At 35.5% G+C, this 20,826-nt stretch overlaps 2 protein-coding genes across 2 annotated transcripts in view; both read right to left on the reverse strand.

Moving 5' to 3' along the window:
* APOD (apolipoprotein D) overlaps positions 1-20,826 on the reverse strand; it is a 251,879-nt gene that overhangs the window by 166,265 nt on the left and 64,788 nt on the right. The window lies entirely within an intron of this gene.
* Positions 1-20,826, reverse strand: part of PPP1R2 (protein phosphatase 1 regulatory inhibitor subunit 2) — a 42,822-nt gene that overhangs the window by 2,036 nt on the left and 19,960 nt on the right. Inside the window, exons 2-5 of the mRNA XM_054575096.1 lie at positions 18,773-18,880; positions 13,544-13,621; positions 12,898-12,992; positions 1,988-2,155 (exon numbers count right to left, since the gene is read on the reverse strand). Coding sequence (XP_054431071.1) covers positions 1,988-2,155; positions 12,898-12,992; positions 13,544-13,621; positions 18,773-18,880 — 449 coding nt within the window. The remainder of the gene's footprint in view (positions 1-1,987; positions 2,156-12,897; positions 12,993-13,543; positions 13,622-18,772; positions 18,881-20,826) is intronic.

Raw genomic sequence — 20,826 nt, forward strand, 5'->3', positions numbered from 1 at the left:
GAGCTAATGTTCCCTTCTATTGCTGTTGATGGTAAACAAATATAAAGATCTAAAAAACAATCAAGGTATATTTCATGTAGGCAAATTAATCTGATATGAAAGAATCTGGCATATCCCCTAAATATACTAAAGAGCAGAACTGGAGTGTCTATTAGGTGACAGGAAAAGTAGGTTTCAGATGGAACATTTCTATGAATAACTCACAGGTGGATAGCTGAGTTTATTACTATTCAAATATCCAAAGCTACAAAAAGCTTTGCATTAATGGTATGAAAATTATTAAATATTTCCTCAGAGTCTAAACATGCCACTTTTCTTTTTACAAAAACAGAAATAAAACAGAGGTCAGGGAAGAAAAGAACAATGCTAAAAAAAAAATAATGAGTTCCATAAAATTTGGAGATTTTAAAAGCTGGTAAGATTTTTTTTTTAAATAACAAAAAAGGGTAGAGGATAAATAGGGCACTTTCTTCCCTGTGCCTTATGTAGTCTTTTCTGTCCTTGTGGACTTTATGGAGCTAAGTAGAATATATTCTTATGTAAGGAGTACTTCACCTTCACTGAAGAAAAATCATGCACTGAGCTAACGCAAATTTTAATCATTATCTTTAAACAAAAAAACCTATATACTAAATGTGAAATCTAATATCTTACAAGCAGAGACAGACAAAAGGGCAGAGATCTTTTTTCAAAAGCTGTGGCTGAGGAAAAAGAAATCCCTTTAACTTCTGGCATAGGGTTGCTGGTGCAAATTTCCAATGGTGAATAAAGGAAGTATTCCCAGTGTTTGGCCAGTCATTGAGAATTTTTAAAATTTACTTATTGATTTTTAGAAAGAGAGGAAAGAAGGGGGGAGGGGAAGAGGGGGAGAGAGAAAGAGAGAGAGAAACATCGATTTGTTGTTCTACTTATTTACGCATTCATTAGTTGATTCTTGTATGGGCCCTGACCGCAGATGGCACCTACAACCTTGGCATACGGGAATGAAGCGCTAACCAACAGAGCTCCCTGGCCAGCGCCTCAGAGTCATTTAGAACTGAAATTGAAAGTATGAGTAGAATCTAATAAAAACTTATAATCAAAGAAACATTCATTTTTTGAATACATCAAAATAAATCACCAAGATACAGATAAATAGGAAACAAAGACCAATTAGGAGATAGGTCAACTAAAAATGGTAATAAATTTTAAAAGAAGAGACACATAACAATAATTATTCAAAATAAAGTATGTTCAAGTTAAACATAAGCTAAACAGACTATGGTAATAAAATGGAAATGAAGTGCTGTATAAAACAAACTGTATCAAAGGCTAAAGCCTAATATGAAATATCAAAAAATACTGTAATCATTTTTATTATGAGACAGTCATCAATTTCCATCACAGAATCATTCATATTTCATATAAGCTCATTGAGACAGTAATATAATAAGTATTTACTTTTCTAAGACTTAGCCATCTGAGGTACATAAAGTTACATCTCCACTGAAAAGCACCTTCATGGAATATCAAAATAACAATTTATTTAAAATAAATAAATAAAATCTACTTCCTATGACTGATCAAGTTGGCAGGCCGTTTGAGACTTAAAAAAAACAAAGATCAGCCATATAACCTGTCAATCCAACAATCGAAAGATCAACATTGTGAAGATATATTTCGTACCCAAAAGGGATGTTAAAACAAATTTTCCATATTAAAAATATGTTTCTTTAAAGAAGTTTAATTATGACAGATCAAACAGGATCTAAAACATTAAAAACAAATATAGCTTAAAATGAAGACAAACATCATTGCTTAAAATCACGTAAACCAAAACAAATAGCCATATAATATCACATATGGTCTTTTATCAACTCTCGTCACAGGTGTTTAAATTTTAGAAACTTTCGGCATAATAATTTATTTTGTCTGCAAGGAAAATAAACTATATTATTTAGGCACAAAGGATCACGAGAGTCTCAGGGATATTTCTGAAACATCTAACCTTGATTTGATTCTTCCATATTCATACTTTCTCCAGCTGCCGTCTCTGACATTTCTTCATCCTCCTCATCATCATGTAGGTCTTTTGAAATTAACTGCCTAGCTAATTTAATATTTAGTCCTTCGTTGTAGTGAAGCTTCCTCTTCATTTCAAATTGGCGCTTTTTTTCTATAAAATACAAAAAAAGAGGCTTAGAAAGTCTAGTTTAAGGGCTAGCCTGTGTTTGTTGGAAAGTATTATGGAACAGAGTCATGCTCATTTGTTTTTGTAATGCTTAAGGTTGTTTTTTTGCTCAAAGGCAGGGTTGAGTAGTTACCATAAGACACACAAAAACGGAAATATTTACTTTCTAGTCCTTAACAGAAAAAGTTTGTCAACCTTTGTTTTAGATGGTTCAAGTACATTTTAATTTGAATATAGGAATAAAGCCATTAGTAGTTTTTCCAGAAAGAGTTGAATGGGAAAAAAAAGCAAGCTATAATACTGTGTGTGTGTGTATGTGTGTGTACTGACAGACTGAGAAGAAATTGATGAATACTATGTACAAATATTATATATAAAGCCTGCATGTATGTGCATACACACACAAAGGAAATAAGACTCAATAATTTAAAGTGGTAAATTTGGGGTCAAGAATCTATGGAATAATTTTAACATTTTTCAAGTTTCCTATATTTGTAACTTAAAAAGTTATTTAGAAAATTCTTATAATTCATTAAGAAATTGCTATGATTTAAAACATTGCTAGCTAAAAACACCTCATTTCCAGAGTAGTTTTAAGAAAAACCTGTTATAATAGTGAAATAATTATAGCGTATTCTTTCTTTTATATTCTTCTCCATAGAAATATTAAACTAGTAGCAAATAAACATAGCTGATCATATTTAATAGACAGCATTTTAAAGATCAACTGCTTAGAAAAAAAAATTCTAAAATTTTAAAATTTCTTAGACCAGTAAATTAAAAAACAAAAAAGGAGGTTGATAAAAAATGCCAACTATGTATTTTGTCAAATAAAAGAGTACTGAAAGCCATTTGCCATAGTTTTATTATGGTATTCATAAAAATATTTTAATACCAAAAAGGCATAGAGAAATATGAGTAGAAATCTCTCAGAACATAGCTATGCAAAAATACTTTCTCAATGTCTTCTAATTGCAAGTTTTTATCATTGTGTATATACCTATGTTTTGAAACATAGGTATTTTACAGTTCAAGTCACAACGCATCAATCACTTTTCAGGAAAGTTCTGACACCAACATCCATTTCAGCATCCCATAAAGATCTTGCCAGGCATCTTTCTTCTTCTCTGCTTACATATTACTTTTGTGTTTGTGATACGCCTTCAGAGTACAGTATTATGAGGAAGAGTAAAATTTAAAAGAAAAAAAAAAGCATTAAAATGACCAAGTCCTCATGACTAAATTTTTAGTTATGCCTTTAAGTATTCAGATAATGTACAAGGCAATATATACAAAAAAACCCAAAAGGTTCTAATTGCCTCCAACACCAGATAAGTTTACTAAAAAGGTAACACTTCTTATTACAAAGTAACACAGTTTTATGGGAGAAACAAAAATATAAAACCACTCTTAATTCTCTCACTCAGATATTATCATTAATATTTTATAGCTCTACATTTTTCTAGAAATGTGTTTTTTATAAAAATAAATCATATATTATTATATATGCTGTTTTTATCCATTAGGATAACCATAAAATCCCAGTTTGTCCAGGGAAGTCTCAGCTTATGCCTCGTGTCTGGAGGAACTGTTAACAGTGATCTTTTCGTTCAATCTTAAAATGATGCAGAGTTTAAACAATAAAGTATATGCAGACAGTAAAATTCTGCCATGTACATAGCAGATTTATATAATTTTTAAATGGTTACAAAGTACTGAGTTAATTTAACCTCCTGTTCCTAGACAGTAAAATGATAAAGACAGTAAAATTCTGCCATGTACACAGCAAATTTATACAATTTTTAAATGGCTATAAAGATTAAATGGTTATAATTTTATTTCCTATTCTTGGTAAAAGATTTCTGATTTCTCCCTTTATATTTTCAATGTTTTTATGATGTAATACACATACGTTTTTGTGCATCTGTTGTACTATTTTCTTCATACTAAATAGTGTTTTTTCAAACTGTGCCTCGTGACTCTTTAGTAACAGCCAACACTTTAAAAAAATGAAATAAAACAGAACATATATCACATATAGTAAAGCTGAGTGCTCTTTTATGAAATTTTTATAATTTTATCTGTACATGTTTATTAGGTGGGACCTGGTTAAAATGATTTAAAAACATTAGAATAAACCCTGGGAACCTGAATTACTAGATCAAAGAAATGTTTTTTTTAAAAAAGTTTTTGGCTTATATATTGCCATACTGTACTCTAGAAAAGCCAAACCATGCCCACTAATAGTATATGAGTAAACTATTTCTCTACATTCACACCAAAAGAGATATGATCACTCTTCTTAATTTTTGTTGATCTGAAAGGAAAGTAACCATGACACTCTTACTATGTACTTTCTTATTCCGAGGAGTTGATATCACAGTATTTTTTGTGAATTATATTTATAGTCTTGAGAAAATTATTTCTTTTTAATTCTAAGAGATATTAAACTTGGTTTTACTTGTTATAGGTATATTTTAGTTTTAGAACACTCAACATTATGTAACTTAAAAAACACTGAATGTATTATTTCACAAAAAGCTGCTAATACAAGTGGTCTCAATCATCTATGAATATATTCATTTTATTTACAATGCTTGTATGGCAGAGTAACATAATGCAAAGAGTACAAGGTCATTCAGGCTTCAGGCCCAGCTGCAATAATAATCAACTATACTAGCCCTGGCTGGTGTGGCTCAGTGGATTGAGTGCCAGCCTGTGAGCCAAGAAGGTCATGGGTTCCATTCCCAGTTGGAACATGTGCCTGGGTTGTGGGCCGGGTCCCTGGTGAGGGGACGTGAGAGGCAACTGCACATTGATGTTTCTCTCCCTCTCTTTCTCACTCCCTTCTCCTCTTGGAAGTAAATGAATAACATCTTAAAAAAGAAATCAACTATACTAGACAAGTGAATTACCATTTTTATACTTTCTTCACTATTCTACAAAATAATGGAGAAAATACCAAATATTTTAAGTCCTTAAAAGTTAATATTTACTGAGCACTTGAAATATGCCAAGAACCAGTGCTAAGTGCTTTAAATTCTCTATCTAATTTAATACTTATTAAAGACTCTAAATATTCTCATAGCTTCCAATATACAAATTAGGAAATGGACTTCACAATAGCAGAGGAGTGAATGGAAGTCACAATGACCTCCTCCTCCCAGGACCAATCTGGAATCACAACTAAACTGTGGAGAAATCACCTGGAATAAACAACTGAATAATAGTGAGAGAGGAGCATTATAACCTCGGACAGACAGAAGAATCGGCTTTAGCACAACCCAACTGCAACTTACCCTGGGCTCTGGCAAAGGCACGAGCAGAGTGAGCTGGAGATGCCTGAGGAGAGACTGGGGAAGAAGGCTTTGGGGAGAGAACGGAGGGAATAGCTGGCAGGATCCCAGTGCTGACTCCTCCCCCATATGGCAGCAGCCATTTTGCTCAGGCAGACCACTCCCCCTGAGCAGCAGAAGCATGGGAGGACACAACAGTCCTGCCCCCCAGAGACTCTGCCCTAGCACAGTGGTGCGCAAGCATGACTGCTGAGTACAGAGTAGCAGCCACAGATAGTAGATCCCTGGCTGGATGAAGGGGGTGCAGAGTGGTCTAGAGATAGTTGAGGATAGACTAGAGAGGGAGGCTTGGGGGAGAGAACTGAGAGAGTAGCCAGCAGGATCCCAGTGTTATTTCCTCCCCCATATGACAGTAGACATTTTGCTCAGGGAGACCACTCCCCTAAAGTGGCAGCAGTGTGAAAGGACACAAAAACCTCACCCACAGGAGGGACTCTGTCCTGCTCTGTGGTGTCTCAGCCTAACTGCTGAGTGCAGAGTGACTAGATTAACAACTGGAGGAGACAGTCACAAACAGTAGATTCCTGGAAGTCTCAAAAAGACTGCCTAAGGTCAGACAGGGTCAACATCTGACATCATCAGAGGCAGATCCCGAAAGATGAAACAAGTCTCCTACCATAGAAGATTACACCACAAAGCCAGAAAGTAAAGACATCAATTTAAGAAGCAGAATCAAAAGAGAAGAATCTCACAAATAATGGGAAGACAAAGAAACACACCCCCCAACTGAAGGGAAAGAAAGAATCCTCAGAATGAGAATGAAATGAAATATGGTCAGGTAGACTATCAGATATTGAGTTCCAAACAATGATTCTAAGGAAGGTCAGTGAACACAAAGAGAATTACCAAAACTACAAGGAAACTACAAGGACCTTTCTGCAAACTATATCAACATGAGAAAGGACACAGAAACTAACAAGAGGAGGAAATAAACAATACAATTTCTGAATTAAAGAACAAACACAGTAGAAGGAATCGAAAGAAGGCTAGATGAAGCAGAGGATCGAATCAACAAGCTGGAGGACAAGGTACATAAAAGCTCCCAGAAAGAGCAAGAAAATGAAAAAAGACTAAAAAACAACGAAGACGCATTTAGGGAAATGCAGGACAACCTGAAACGTAATAATATCCGTATAATAGGGATATCACAAGGAGAAGAGGAGGAGCAAGGGATAGAGAACCTGTTTGAAAAAGTCATGATGGAAAACTTCCCTAATTGGAAGAGAGAAAAAGTCACAAAAGTCCAGGAAGCACAGAGGGTCCCATTCAAGGGGAACCCAATGAGGCTCACTCCGAGGCACATAATTAAAATGGCAAATACCAAAAACAAATAGATTCCTAAAGGCAGCAAAGGAGAAAGAAGTAGTAGTGTACAAGGGGGCCCTGATACAGCTAGCAGCTGACTTCTCAGCAGAAACACTGCAAGCCAGAAGGGAATGGCAAGAAATATTCCAAGTCATGAAAAGCAAAGGCCTGCAACTGAGACTGCTCAACCCAGCAAGGCTCTCAATTAAAACGGAAGACGAAATAAGGAGTTTCCCAGACAAAAGAAGGCTAAAAGAGTATACCTCCACTAAACCAGCAATGCAAGATATGCTAAAGGGACTGCTTTAAGATGAAGAAAAAGAGTGAGAAAGAGAGGAACAGAAGTACAAAGCAAAAAAAATGAATAAATACCTACCAATAATAATTTTACATGTAATTGGGTTAAATGCTCCCATCAAAAGACACAGTGTAAGCTGAATGGATAAGAAAACATGACCCACATATATGCTGCCTACAAAAGACTCACCTTAGAACAAAGGACCAACACAGACTGAAAGTAAAGGGATGGAAAAAATATTCCAAGCAAATGGACAGGAAAAAAAAGCAGGGGTACCAATACTTATATTGGACAAAACAGATTTCAAAACAAAGGCCATAAAGAGAGACCCAGAAGGACACTTCATAATACTCAAAGGAAGAATCCATCAGGAAGAAACAAACCCTGGAAACATATATGCACGCAACATAGGAGCACCCAAATATATAAGGAAAAACTTGGAGGACTTCAAGAAATATACAGACAGCAGCACATTGATAGTAGGGGATTTTACGCCCCACTGTCAAAAATGGATAGATCTTCCAAACAAAACATCAACAAGGATATTGTAGAACTGAACAATGCATTAGACGAAATGGACTTGTCTGACATATATAAAAACTTTCATCTCGAAGAAGTAAAATACACATTCTTTTCAAATGCATATGGAACATTTTCAAAGACAGACCACAAGATAGGACACAAAACAAGCCCCAACAAATTGAAGAAAACTGAAATCACAACAAACTTTTTCTTGGAACACAAGGGCTTGAAACTGGAAACCAACCTCAAGGAAAAAACTCAAAAACATTCAAACTCATGGGAGATTAAACAGCAAGCTATTAAACAATGATTTGGTCAATAATGAGATCAAAGGAATAAAAAAGTTTTGGGAAACAAATGAAAATGAACACACAACAGTCCAAAACCTCTGGGACACAGTGAAGGCAGTCTTGAGAGGCAAGTTCATAGCAATACAGGCCTACCTAAAAAAGAAAGAAACATTTCAAACAAACGACCTAATCTGACAGCTTGAAGAACTGGAGAAACAACAACAAACAAAGCCCAGACTGAGTAGAAGGAAAGAAAATAATCAAAATCAGAGCAGAACTAAATGACACCAAGACTAAAAGAAGAATTCAAAGGATCAACAAATCCAGGAGCTGGCTCTTTGAAAAGATAAATAAAATCGACAAGTCTTTAAGCAGACTCATCAAGAAAAAAAGGGAGAGGACCCAAATAAATAAAATCAGAAATGAAAGACGAGAGATTACTACTGATAATACACAAATACAAAGGATTGTAAGAAATTACTATGAACAGTTATGTGCAAAGAAATTAGAAAACCTCAATGACATAGACAATTTCTAGAAAACCAGAACCTCCTCACATTGAATGAAGAAGCAGAAAGCCTGAGCAGACCAGTAACAGCTGGTGAAATTGAAGCAATAATTAAAAAACTTGTGACAAACAAAAGCCCTGTACTGGACAGTTTCACAGGAGAATTTCACAAAACACTTAAGGAAGAGCTAGCCCCTGTTCTTCTCAGACTGTTCCAAAAAATCGAAGAAGACGGAAGACTCCCAAACTCTTTCTTTTTAAAATTATTTTATTTATTTATTTATTTATTTTTTCAAATACATTTGTTTCTGCCTACCCCCTACCAAACTCTTTTTATGAGGCCGGCACCATCTGAATCCCAAAACCAGATAAAGACACAACAAAGAAAGAAAACTACAGGCCAATATCGCTGATGTACACAGACATTAAAATCCTCAACAAAATATTGGCAAACCACATCCAGCAATACATTAAAAAGATCATCTACCATGATCAAGTGGGATTCATCCCAGCGATGCAAGGACGCTTAAATATTTGCAAATAAATAAACATAATACATTACATAAACAAAAGGAAAGACAAAAACCACATGATCGTATCAAGATACCAAAAAAAGCATTTGATAAAGTACAGCACTGGTTTGTGATAAAAACACTCAGCAAAGTGGGAATAAAGGGGGCATACCTCAACAAAATAAGGCCATATATGAAAAACCTACAGCCAACATCATACTCAACAGGCAAACACTGAAAGCTTTCCCACTAAGATAGGGAAAAAGACAAAGTTGTCTGTTTTCACCACTTCTATTCAACATAGTATTGGAAGTCCTAGTCACAGTGATCAGACAAGAAAAAGAAATAAAAGGCATCCAAATTGGAAAGGAGGAAGTTAAGCTGCCATTGTTTGCAGATGACATGGTGTACACAAAAAACCTCACAGACTCCACCAAAACACTACTTGACCTAGTAAGTGAATTTGGCAAAACAGCAGGACACAATGTTAACATTCAGAAATTGAAGGCATTTTTGTACACCAACCATGAAGTATCAGAACCAGAAATCAGGGAAAAAAAATACCCATTTGTTATATAGCAAGAAGAAAAATAAAGTACCTAGGAATAAACTTAACCAAGGAGGTAAAAGACCTGTACACAGAAAACTACAGAATGCTAAAGAAAGAAATTAAGGTAGACACAAATAAATGCAAGCTTATACTGTGTTTATGGTTTAGAAGAATTATCATCATCAAAATGTCCATTCTACCCAAAGCAATTTAGAGAGTCAATGCAATCCCTATTAAAATACCAATGACCTATTTTGCAGATATAGAACAAACTTTTCAAATATTTATATGGAACCAGAAATGACCCCAAATAACTAGCAATTTGAGAAAGAAGAACAAAGTAGGAGGGATCACAATACCTGACATCAAAGTATATTACAAGGCCATTGTAATCAAAACAGTCTGGTACTGGCATAAAACCAGACACATAGATCAATGGAACAGAACAGAAAGCCCAGAAATAAACCCATGTCTCTATGGTCAATTAATATTCAACAAAGGGGGAGGAGTATAAAATGGAGTAAAAATAGCCTCTTCAACAAATGGTGTTGGGAGAGCTGGACAGTTACATGCAAAAATTTGAAATTCAACCACCAACTTACAGCATACACAATAATAAACTCAAGATGGATAAAAGACTTAAATATAAGTCACAACACTATGAAAGTCCTAGAGAAGAACATAGGCAGGAAACTCTCAGATATTCCATGCAGCAATATGTTCACTGATATGTCCCCTAGCGCAAGGGACATAAAGAAAAGACTAAACAAATTGGATTTCATCAAAATAAGAAGGTTCTGCACAGCTAAAGAAAATATCAGCAAAATGAAAAGGGAATATTTGCCAATGATACCTTGGATGGGGGTTTGATCTCCAAAATATAAAGAACTCACATGACTCCACTCCAGGAAGAGAAGCAATCCAATTAAAAAATGGGCAGAGGACCTGAACAGACACTTCTCCAAGAAGGACATACACAGGGCCCAGAGACACATGAAAGGATGCTCAGTATCACTAGTCATCAGGGAGAGGCAAATTAAAACCACAACGAGATACCACTTCACACCGGTCAGAATGGCCAGTATAAAGAAATCAACAAACAACAAGGGCTGGTGAGGTTGTGGAGAAAAGGGAACCCTAGCACACTGTTGGTGGGAATGACGACTGGTGCAGCCACTGTGGAAAATAGTTTGGAATTTCCTCAAAAATCTAAAAAGGGAGCTGCCTTTTGACCTAGCAATTCCACTGCTGGGAATATAAGAACCCTGAAATACCAATTCAAAAGAACCTATACACCCCAATGTTCACAGCAGCACAATTTACAATAGCCAAGTGCTGGAAGCAACCTAAGTGCCCATCAATAAATGAGTGGATCAAAAAACCATGGTACATTTACACAATGGAATACTATGCAGCAGAAAAAAAGAAAAGAAAAAGAAAAGAATTGAAAAAAGTAAAAAAGGAAAGGAAAAGAAAGGAAAGGAAAGGAAAGGAAAGGAAAGGAAAGGAAGGAAGGAAGGAAGGAAAAGCTACTATTCTTCTTGACAGCATGGATGAATCTAGAGAACATTATGCTAAGTGAAATAAGCCAGGAAGGAAGGAAGGAAGGAAGGAAGAAAAAGCTACTATTCTTCTTGACAGCATGGATGAATCTGGAGAACATTATGCTAAGTGAAATAAGCCAGAGGGTGAAAGAGAAATACCATACGATGTCACCTGTAAGTGCAACCTAAACAACAAAACAAAGAATCAAGGAAAATATAACCATTGACATTGAAAGAAAAAACAAACCGACAGTAATGAGAGGAAGGAGGGATGGGGGTAACCGAGAAAAGAAAGGAAATGGTCAAATCAAGGATCATGTATAAAGGACCCATAGACAAAGTGGGGAAGGATTGAGGGTGGGAGGTGAAGGTGGGTGGGGCAGGGGAAAGTGGTGGTGGGAAAATGGAGACAAATGTATTTGAACAATAAAAATAAAAAATAAAAAATGAGGAAATGGAGGCTCAGAGAAATTGAGCAAATTAGATAAGTGACATGACTGGAGTAGAAACTTGGTTCTGTCTGCCATCGCCAGTATCTTAATTGTTATGCTATCAGTTAGAAGACAATTTTTTGTAAGAATTTTTGTCAATAAACAAGGATTTTCAGGCATGTAATTTGTTTAAAAGCAACAAACATCTATACGTAGGTCAGTTACCACTAGTGGGAACTGAACATATGAAAATAACTATTCAATGGTTCCCCCTGCTGGCTACTTCACAGACGTACAATTTGAGGAAAAACTCATTAATGGAAATTGTTAATATAGGTTAGTAATCAATTCCCTGTTCTCAATAGATCATGTTTTTAGATCTACTGAAGAAACAAATATCTAGAAATAATGTATATTTGAAACCTCTTTCTAGGGCCTTTTGGGGTATACTTTGGGACAATATGTCAGGAAGTCTACTGAGGGTAGAAGAGATTACACCTTGAGATTATGCTAGCCATAAAATTTCTGTTACACAGCAGTTAGGCTCATATCATAATTTCATTGAATAAGCTATGTTCTAAAGATGAGAGGAAGGAATAGCAAATTGTACCTCAGCAGCTACATATGACAAAGATTCTGAATTTCTTTTACAATATAGGTAGTCCCCACATTTCGAAGTTTCAAGTACATTACTACTCTCTTCTTTTTCTGTAAGGGTGTGTATTTTTCTTGACTCTCTTTTCCCTACACATAGGCTTGTTCTCTTCATTTTAAAAAGTTAAAAATAAACTACATAAAAAAATTTTAATTTGTAAGAATATTATACATTCACATGGTTCAAAAAGTATAAAAGGCAGCAAGGTGAAATATCTTCTCTCCATACCTTGTAACTTGCAAAAACAGAAACAATGAGTAAATAGCTATGTCTTAAATGTGCATGTGCTTTCCTATGACACTACTGTTTTTTTGTTTGATGGGAGCTAATAAAAATCTTCATACTATGTCTGACTATCTTGGATCCTTAAGTTTCACCACTGTCTTAAAACAGAAAAAGCACAAGTAACTGGGAAATTAGCTTTTACTTATATCCATTTTACAACCATCCAAGCATTCAATGACTCTAAAAGCATGAATTGAATAAATATTTACTGAGTATCTACTCTATGCCAAGCGCTAAAAAAAGTACAAAGGAACACCAATAATTACTTTAAAGATGGTGGTATTTTAAGGGGCAAAGGCTGTTATATGATAAACCCACACAAGTAGAATCCGAATTTAAAATGTTGCTCCCTAATCTCTCATCATCCACTTTGCAAAAAGGAAAAAACCATTTCACAACCTTCCAAATAGTGGGTTTATTTCAGCAAAAATTATTAACATAATGCTAAAAGCATAAAAGGAAATAAACTACCTTGTTCTTCAGGTGAAAGGTCACTGTCTTCATCTCCACTGCTTTCTTGTTCATGAACCTGATACTTTGGCTCCGAGCCTTCAGCAGCAGCTAATCTAAACAATCATTTACAAAGAAATCAACACTGATATTCCTTTATTAGCTGAGTGACTTCTTCAACTTTTGAGTCTCAAAAAAACATCTAAAGATCATTAATATACTGGCTGTAACTTGGTGAGGAAAATAAAAAGCAAAAACGTGGGCATGGGTGTAGAAACCAATAAAAAGAGTGGAGGGTGACAAATCAATAGACAGCAAAGAAGAGCTTTTCTTTAAAAGTTCACGTATTCTTGCCTTTCTCACTTTCATCTTTAAAACCCAGGAGGCGGGATATTAAAAAACAAAACAAAACAAAAACAACCGCCCCACCCCGCATTCTGTGTACTAGACACTGGTAATCTAATCTTCCTGCATACTTTGGTACCTTGCACACCTGCATACCTTGATTTTAATCTAGAAACAAGACTATAAAAGTTGCTATGAAAAATCCAGATAAACTTAGCACATGTTTTTTATTTATAAATCGTACGAGTAAAGTAAAATGCCTTTAACTCTATCCAATTAAAAACAGCGTAGGAGAAAATGCTTTATAGTCACCAGTACTTACTTCTTAGCTAACATATCTGGGGTCAGGGCTTCAGTAGTTTCTGAATCACTGAATGCATCTTCATCATCACCTACCATACTAGGATGACAAAAAGATTATACTGTAATTTTTCAAGCAGAAAAACAAGGTAAACATAATTCTACTGACTTATTTAAAATATCAACACATAGCTCTATTGTCACCTTTGAAGTTTAATTTTAGTTTCAGTTTAGTGAAAATATTCAAAAGTAAATGATCAAAAAAACCACTATTGCAATCATGAAGATACTGAAAACTCAAATCATCTGGGAAAAAATAAACAAAAAACCACTTCAATTATTCCATCCAGAGGCGGGGGGAGGGGGGAATGACAAATAATGCGCCCTACACCCCAGCCCCAAAAAACCCCCTCACGGCCTGGTTTTAAAATATGTATTGGTACATCAACCTGAAGATGAGATAAATGATCTATGCAGACGTAAGTTTAGGTAGAACAAAATTGGACCCTAAAGACCTCATTCAGGAAGTTTAAAGGCTATTTAGCTTCCCTACTCTCCTCTCTAATGAAAAATCTGCTCCTCACTTAATTGCAAAAACGGGCATCTTTAATTCTCAAGCCACTGCAGGCAATATAAAGCAGAATTCAAATATGTGTATTAAAAACTGCTGGTTTACACCTTTTCTGGTTAGTTAAGGAGGCAAATTAAATAAGTGCTATAGTTTAAGTGATACTCTCTTTTTTCTGTTTTTTGAAGGGAAGTTAAAATAAACTCATTTATATTACCAGATATAATTAAGCAGAGTAGGATAAAACAACCTCAATTTGTAGAACTGTTCTACAGAAAATTCTAGGTTGTGTTATAAAATTTACAGATGAAGTATGTTTGTGTATATATGCATATATATAAAAGAATATGTATATATATATACACATACACAAACAAATACAGGATGGGGCAAAAGTAGATTTACAGTTTTGAGCAGGTTAAACACAGTTTATTCTTGTTGTATTATTCATTGTACTATCTTGTCATGCGAACAACCATTCATGTACTTTTGCCCCATCCTGTATATACATAAAGCAGTAACTTTTTGTTATATTAGCATATGAGATTCTTAGGTAGTATAATCTGATCGTTCTATAAAAAGTATCTTTAAAAAATTAAAAAAAAATGCTGCTCAAACTGAGCACTAAATTAGTGTAAGTTGCACACACAGATCTGTACATACACAATGTCTCAGTCATTTAGGGACCAAATAACTTTAGAGACTCTCAGAGGAAGAATATGGGTAAGGTAGAGAGAGAACAGAAGTAGCATCAAATATCTACCATTCTGACTTACTATATTTTAAATATAAAGCCTAAAAATAACAACAACAGCTATTTTTTTTAATCATGTTTGATCTAAATTCTTTCAGGTTATCTCCAATCAACACAGATTAAGTAAGGGGTATCTATTACTTTTATTTAAAAAAAAATTTTTATTTTCAGTTACAGTTTGCTTTCAATATTATTATATATTGGTTTCAGGCATATAGCATAGTAGTTAGACAATTCTATATTGTATTTTACAAAGTGTCCCCCATGAACTTTCCAATACCCACCTGGCTCCATATATACTGACTATATTCCCTATGCTGTACTTTATATCCCTGTGAAAGGGGTAGAGGAATTAAGCACAAGTTGGTAGTTACAAAATAGTCCACTACTTTTAGTGAAAAGAAAGCAAGCCCTGATTTTGGCTTCTGGTACAATAAAAGTTTTAAGCTTTGTTTTAAAGCATATACCTATAAGAATATAAACTTTTCATAAATAATATGTTTATTTCTTCCCTCAAGTTTATTAGTATTGGAGTTTCAACATCAGTACTTTCTATTTCATTCTTTCTTTCTACCCCTGCCACAATCTTCATATTTATTCTTGTTTTTACTGTTTCTTTATTTTTAATTTACCTTGACTTATCTTCTTCCAATGCTTTCATTCACTGATTTAAAACAGAATTTCTTAACTCTATTTTAACAGTAACTTCTGGATTTATGATGTTTTATTTCAACGACGAAGGAGTCCAGTCTGAAAATCTTTATTTTTCCAATACAAGTTAAGGCCTAATCTGAATCAAGTATTTCTTTTTTTAAATTACATTTTACTGATTATACTATTGTAGTGTCCTGATTTTTTTATCCTTTGCCCCCCTCCACCCAGAGCCCTCTACTCCATCAGTTAATCCCCACAACATTGTTCATGTCCATGGGTCATGCATTTAAGTTCTTTGGCTACTCCATTTCCTATACTGTACTTTACATCCCCATGACTATTCTGTAACTACCTATTTGTACTTCTTAACCTCCTCACCTCTTCACCTATCCTCCCCCATCCTCATCCCATATTGCAACCATCTGGTAACTAACTTCTTTTCTCTTATTGCTTTTAAGAATTTCTCTTTATCTTTAACCTTTGGCATTTTAATTATGATGTGTCTTGCAGTGGGCCTCTTTGCATCCATATTGTTTGGGACTCTCTGTGCTTCCTGGACTTGCGTGTCTATTGGCTTTGCCAAATTAGAGAAGTTTTCTTTCACTATATTTTTAGATAGATTTCCAATTTATTGCTTTTTCTCTTCATCTTTTGTCATCCATATGATGAGAATGGTGGGCCTCCTTAAGTTGTCCCAGAGATTGTTTATACTTTCCTCATTTTTTTGGATTCTTTCTTCTTCTTCTGTGTGGTTGCTTTTTGCTTCCTTATATTCCAAATCATTGATCTGATTCTTAGCTTAATCCACTCTACTGCTGTTTCTCTGTAAATTGTTCTGTATTTCAATTAGTTGAATCCTTCGATACTGACTGGATCTTTTTTATGCTGCTGAGGTCCTCATTAAGTTCCTTGGGCATCCTTATAACCACTGTTTTGAACTCTGCATCTGATAGATTGCTTCTCTATGCTCTTTTTCTGGAGTTTTGATCTGTTCTTTCACTTGGGCCATGTTTCTTTGTCTCCTCATTTTGGCAGCCTCCATGTGTTTGTTTCTATAACCTAGGTAGAGTTGCTTTGACTCCGTGTCTTGGTAGCATGGCCTAATGCAGTAGATGTCCTGCAGGGTCCAGTGGCACAGCCTCCCTTACCACTCAAGCTGGGTACCTGAGGTGTGCCCTTTACGTGGGCTGAGTATACCCTACTCTTGTAGTTGAGCCTTGGTTGCTGTTCAAAGATCAATGAGAGAGATTTAGACAGGCTGGTCAGCCGCAAGAATTGGCTGTGACCACTCATCACCAACTTGTGCCCTCTGTGTAGGATCAGCAGTGCAGGGGTAGGGTGGTGGTGCTATGATGAAGTCTGTAGCTGTCCACTGGGTGTGATTACCTTGGGCTTTCCCAGGTGGTTAGAGACCAAGGTCAGCCCCCTACCTGTGTTTTGTCCAGGGTGCCCTACCCTACATCCAGTCTGAGATGGATGCTACTTGTGCTGGGCTTGGGTATTCCCAGGCAAAGGCAAGCTGTGAATCAAATCTGGATACTACTAGGGCTCAATGAAGCCAGCTATTGCTTGTTTGATAGGATTTAGGAGCTAAGACTAGCCATTGTAATGGAAAAGCAGCTTGAGTGGGCACGTAAGTTGAGTGGGGCAGAGCCTTTGGGAATCTCCAAGGTGGGTCAAATAGTGTTAGCCAGGTTGATGTAGTCTTAGATATGGCACCAGCTTGCTGGCTCTGTGTGGTGAGGGTTTAGCAAAGGGAAAATAGCTTTGCTCCCTTTGATGCCAGAAACTTTAGTTTCTCCCTGTATACCACTGGCGGCTTTCAAGCTGCTACCCCAGTGTGGGAGCTCAGAGGGAATGAGTGTGAGTGTGTGTGTGGGTTCTTTAAGAGGAACTGTTTGGGGTTCAGCAGTTTCTTCCACCGGCTCAACACCCACTGGTTTTGGCACCAGAAGTTGTGGGGGCTTATCTTCCTGGCACTGGATTCCTGGGCTGGGGGGCCTGGTGTGGGTCTGGGACTCCTGATTCCCAAGATATCCCTCCCAAATGTTTAACCATGTGCGTGTGGGGCCAGCTCGTTCCACATCTGCACCCCTCCTTCCAGTCTGGATGGATGTGGTTTCTTTAATTCCACAGTTGTCAGACTTCCATTCAACTCTATTTCTGATGTTCCTGAGTGATGGCTGTTCTACATTTTAGTTGTAATTTTGATGTGGTTATGTGAAGAGGCGAGCCATGTCTGCCTACACTACCATCTTGACCAGAAGTCTTCTTCTTCTAACCCTGGGCTCTGGCAAAAGGAGGGTCAGAGTGGACCAGAGATGCTTGAGGGGAGACTGGGGACCAGAGATGCTTTGGGGAGGGAATTGAGAGAGCAGCCACTGGAATCCTGGTGCGGAGTCATCCCCATATTGCAACAGCCATCTTGATGAGGCAGATCAGTATTTCTCCTTATTTAGAATTCCATCTTCTCAAAATGCTTACTGATAATTATTTTTGTCTTTATACTAACTGCTGCCACATACTATTATTTTAAAATTTATTTTAAAAATTCTGGAAGACTCAAAATTGCCAACAATCACAATGTAATTATCTAAACTACAATATTATGTAAGTCAAAAATAAGGACATCAAAATTAACGACCACTTATCTTTGAATGGGTTAAAAATATGGTTACCATCTGTGAAGTTATTTTTTGCAAAGAAACTGAGTAAGCTCCTGATTTCTATTTCAGAAACAAACAACCTCAATCTTCATTTTCCTTTTTATAATTACAGGGCCTGGCACAAATAATGTCCCTCTTTTATTTTTTATTACAAGATCATAAGCATGTAATTTTGTAACATAACAATAACACACTCAAGCACCCCATATGGAATTTTAGGTGAAATGTTCAAATTGCTGTCCATCTTGTGTGAGACATTCATGTACCCTACCTACCAACCACACTCATTGGTGTTATTTCTGCCGGACCGTAAAGATTATTTTAAGGAAGGCAAAAGTCACCAGCCTGGGAGCATCACTGGCAGCTAGAAATCAGAGAGATGCAACAAATAAACACTTACTACTGAAATTATAATGTATAAAATGGATCCCACAATTTAAATGTTACATATTAGTTATATTATTACTAAAAATATGCAGTTGGATTATTAATTAGTGCTCCAGTAACAAATATATAAACAAACACAAATTCAAATCAGCTGTTATCCAGAAGTTCTTATCAAATGCAAAATGTAAACAAGTCAAAAAATGAATGTCTACAAAACATTACCTATGGTACGGAGTGCTTGGTTCATCTATTTTCATTAAACCATAGTCTTTGTCTGCTGGATGATATGTTGCCAGGATGTTCATTTCATCCCACTTCTGGGATTTTTTACTAAAAAAGAAAAGAATTCTTCCTCAATGCAATAAAAGATAAAAAAAGCGCACATTTAAAATTTGCAAAAATCTATATCCCACACTCAGTTTCTAGTTGACTGCTACTTTCTATTTTTCCAGCTACTTTATTAGAATAGAAACTGATAGGATAAAAGCTGTAAGTAATTAAAATAAAATCTCAGTATTTTATAAAATACTTAGTACCTATATATTAAAACGTATTATTCAGAATCTTCATGAGGCATTCAAAAAACTATATGACATGTTTATAGCCTTCATCAGGTCTACAAAATTAAATCAGGAAAAACTGACATTTATATATTGTTTAATCTAAATAGGTAAGGATTTTGACCTATTATATATTAATAAAAGTTTTATTAAAAAATGTAACTAAAATATTTCTTTGGCCTAATGTTTTCAGAGATATCCTTAACAATAAAAAGAATGAGAATATAAAACTAGGGTAAAAACCTCATTAAATTCATACACCACTAAATAAAGGTTTAGATTGCAAAACAATAAAACTATAGCTTAGTTTTTTTAATCTAAATAATAAGGCTTTGCTAAGAAATGGTATACATCAGTCCCCCCTTATCTGTAGGATGCCTGAAATCACAGATAATACTGAACCCCATATATAATGTTTTTTCCTATACACACATATTTATGATAAACTTTAATTTATAAATTAAAAAAATAGCACAATTATAAACAATATACTGTGATAAAAGTTTTGTGAACAGTCTTTCTTAAAATACTGTACTCATCACCTTTCTTGTCATGATGTGAGATGATATAATGCCTGTGTGGTAAGATGAAGTGAGGTGAGCGATGGCAGGCTTTGTGACATAGTATTAGGCTACTATTACAGGGGTTGTTTAAACAAAGACACTGTGATACATAAATAACTGGTATAACCAAATGGCTACAAAGTGACTCATGGGCAGGTGGTGTATATAATGTGGATACGCTGGACAAAAGGATAATATCCATATTGAGATTTCATCATACTACTCAGAATGCTGCACAATTTGAAACTTATGAATTGTTTATTTCTGGAATTCTCCATTTAATATTTTTGTCTTCTTTGAAAATTTTATTTTTCAATTATAATGTTTTCATTCAATATGATTTTGTATTAGTTTCAGGTGTATAGCATAGTGGTTAGACAATAATATACTTTATAAAGTGTTTTTCCTCTTATTTCCAGTACCAACCTGGCACCATACATAGCTATTACAATATTGACTATATCCCCTATGCTGTACTCTACATTCCTGTGACTATTCTGTAACTACCTATTTGTACTCATTAATCCCTTTACGTTTTCAACCAGTCCCTGAAATCCCCCTCCTCTCTGGCATCCATCAGTCTGTTCTCTGTATTCTCTGTTTCTGTATAGAAACAGACTCAGTAAGTCTGTTTGTTTGCTTTTTAAAGTCCACATTTAAGTGAAATCATATAGTATTTGTCTTTCTCTGAGTTATTTCACTTAGCAAAAAGGGTTAAGATTTCATTCTTTCTATGGCTGAGTAATATTCCACTGTATGTGCGTAACAATCTTCTGTATCCACTTGTCTACTGATGGGCACTTGGGCTGCTTCCATACCTTGGCCACTTCTATAACAGTGCAATAAACATAGGGGTGCATATATTCTTTCAAATCAGTGTTTTGGGTTCCTCTGGATAATACCCAGATGTAGAATTGCTGGGTCACAGGCAGTTCCATTTTATATTTTTTGGGCACCCTCCATATTGTTTTTCATAGTGGCTGCACCAATCTGAATTCCCACCAAAATGCACAAGGGTTCCCTTTTCACCACATCCTCACCAACACTTGTTATTTGCTGTTTTACTGACAATAGCCATTCCAACAGTTGTGAGGTGGTATCTGACTGTGGTTTTAATTTGCATTCCTCTGATTAGTTATATTAAGCACCTTTT

This window comes from Pteronotus mesoamericanus, unplaced genomic scaffold (assembly GCF_021234165.1).
Source record: "Pteronotus mesoamericanus isolate MK-2021 breed Mesoamerican mustached bat unplaced genomic scaffold, CSHL_Meso_final contig_27, whole genome shotgun sequence".
Lineage (NCBI taxonomy): Eukaryota > Metazoa > Chordata > Mammalia > Chiroptera > Mormoopidae > Pteronotus > Pteronotus mesoamericanus.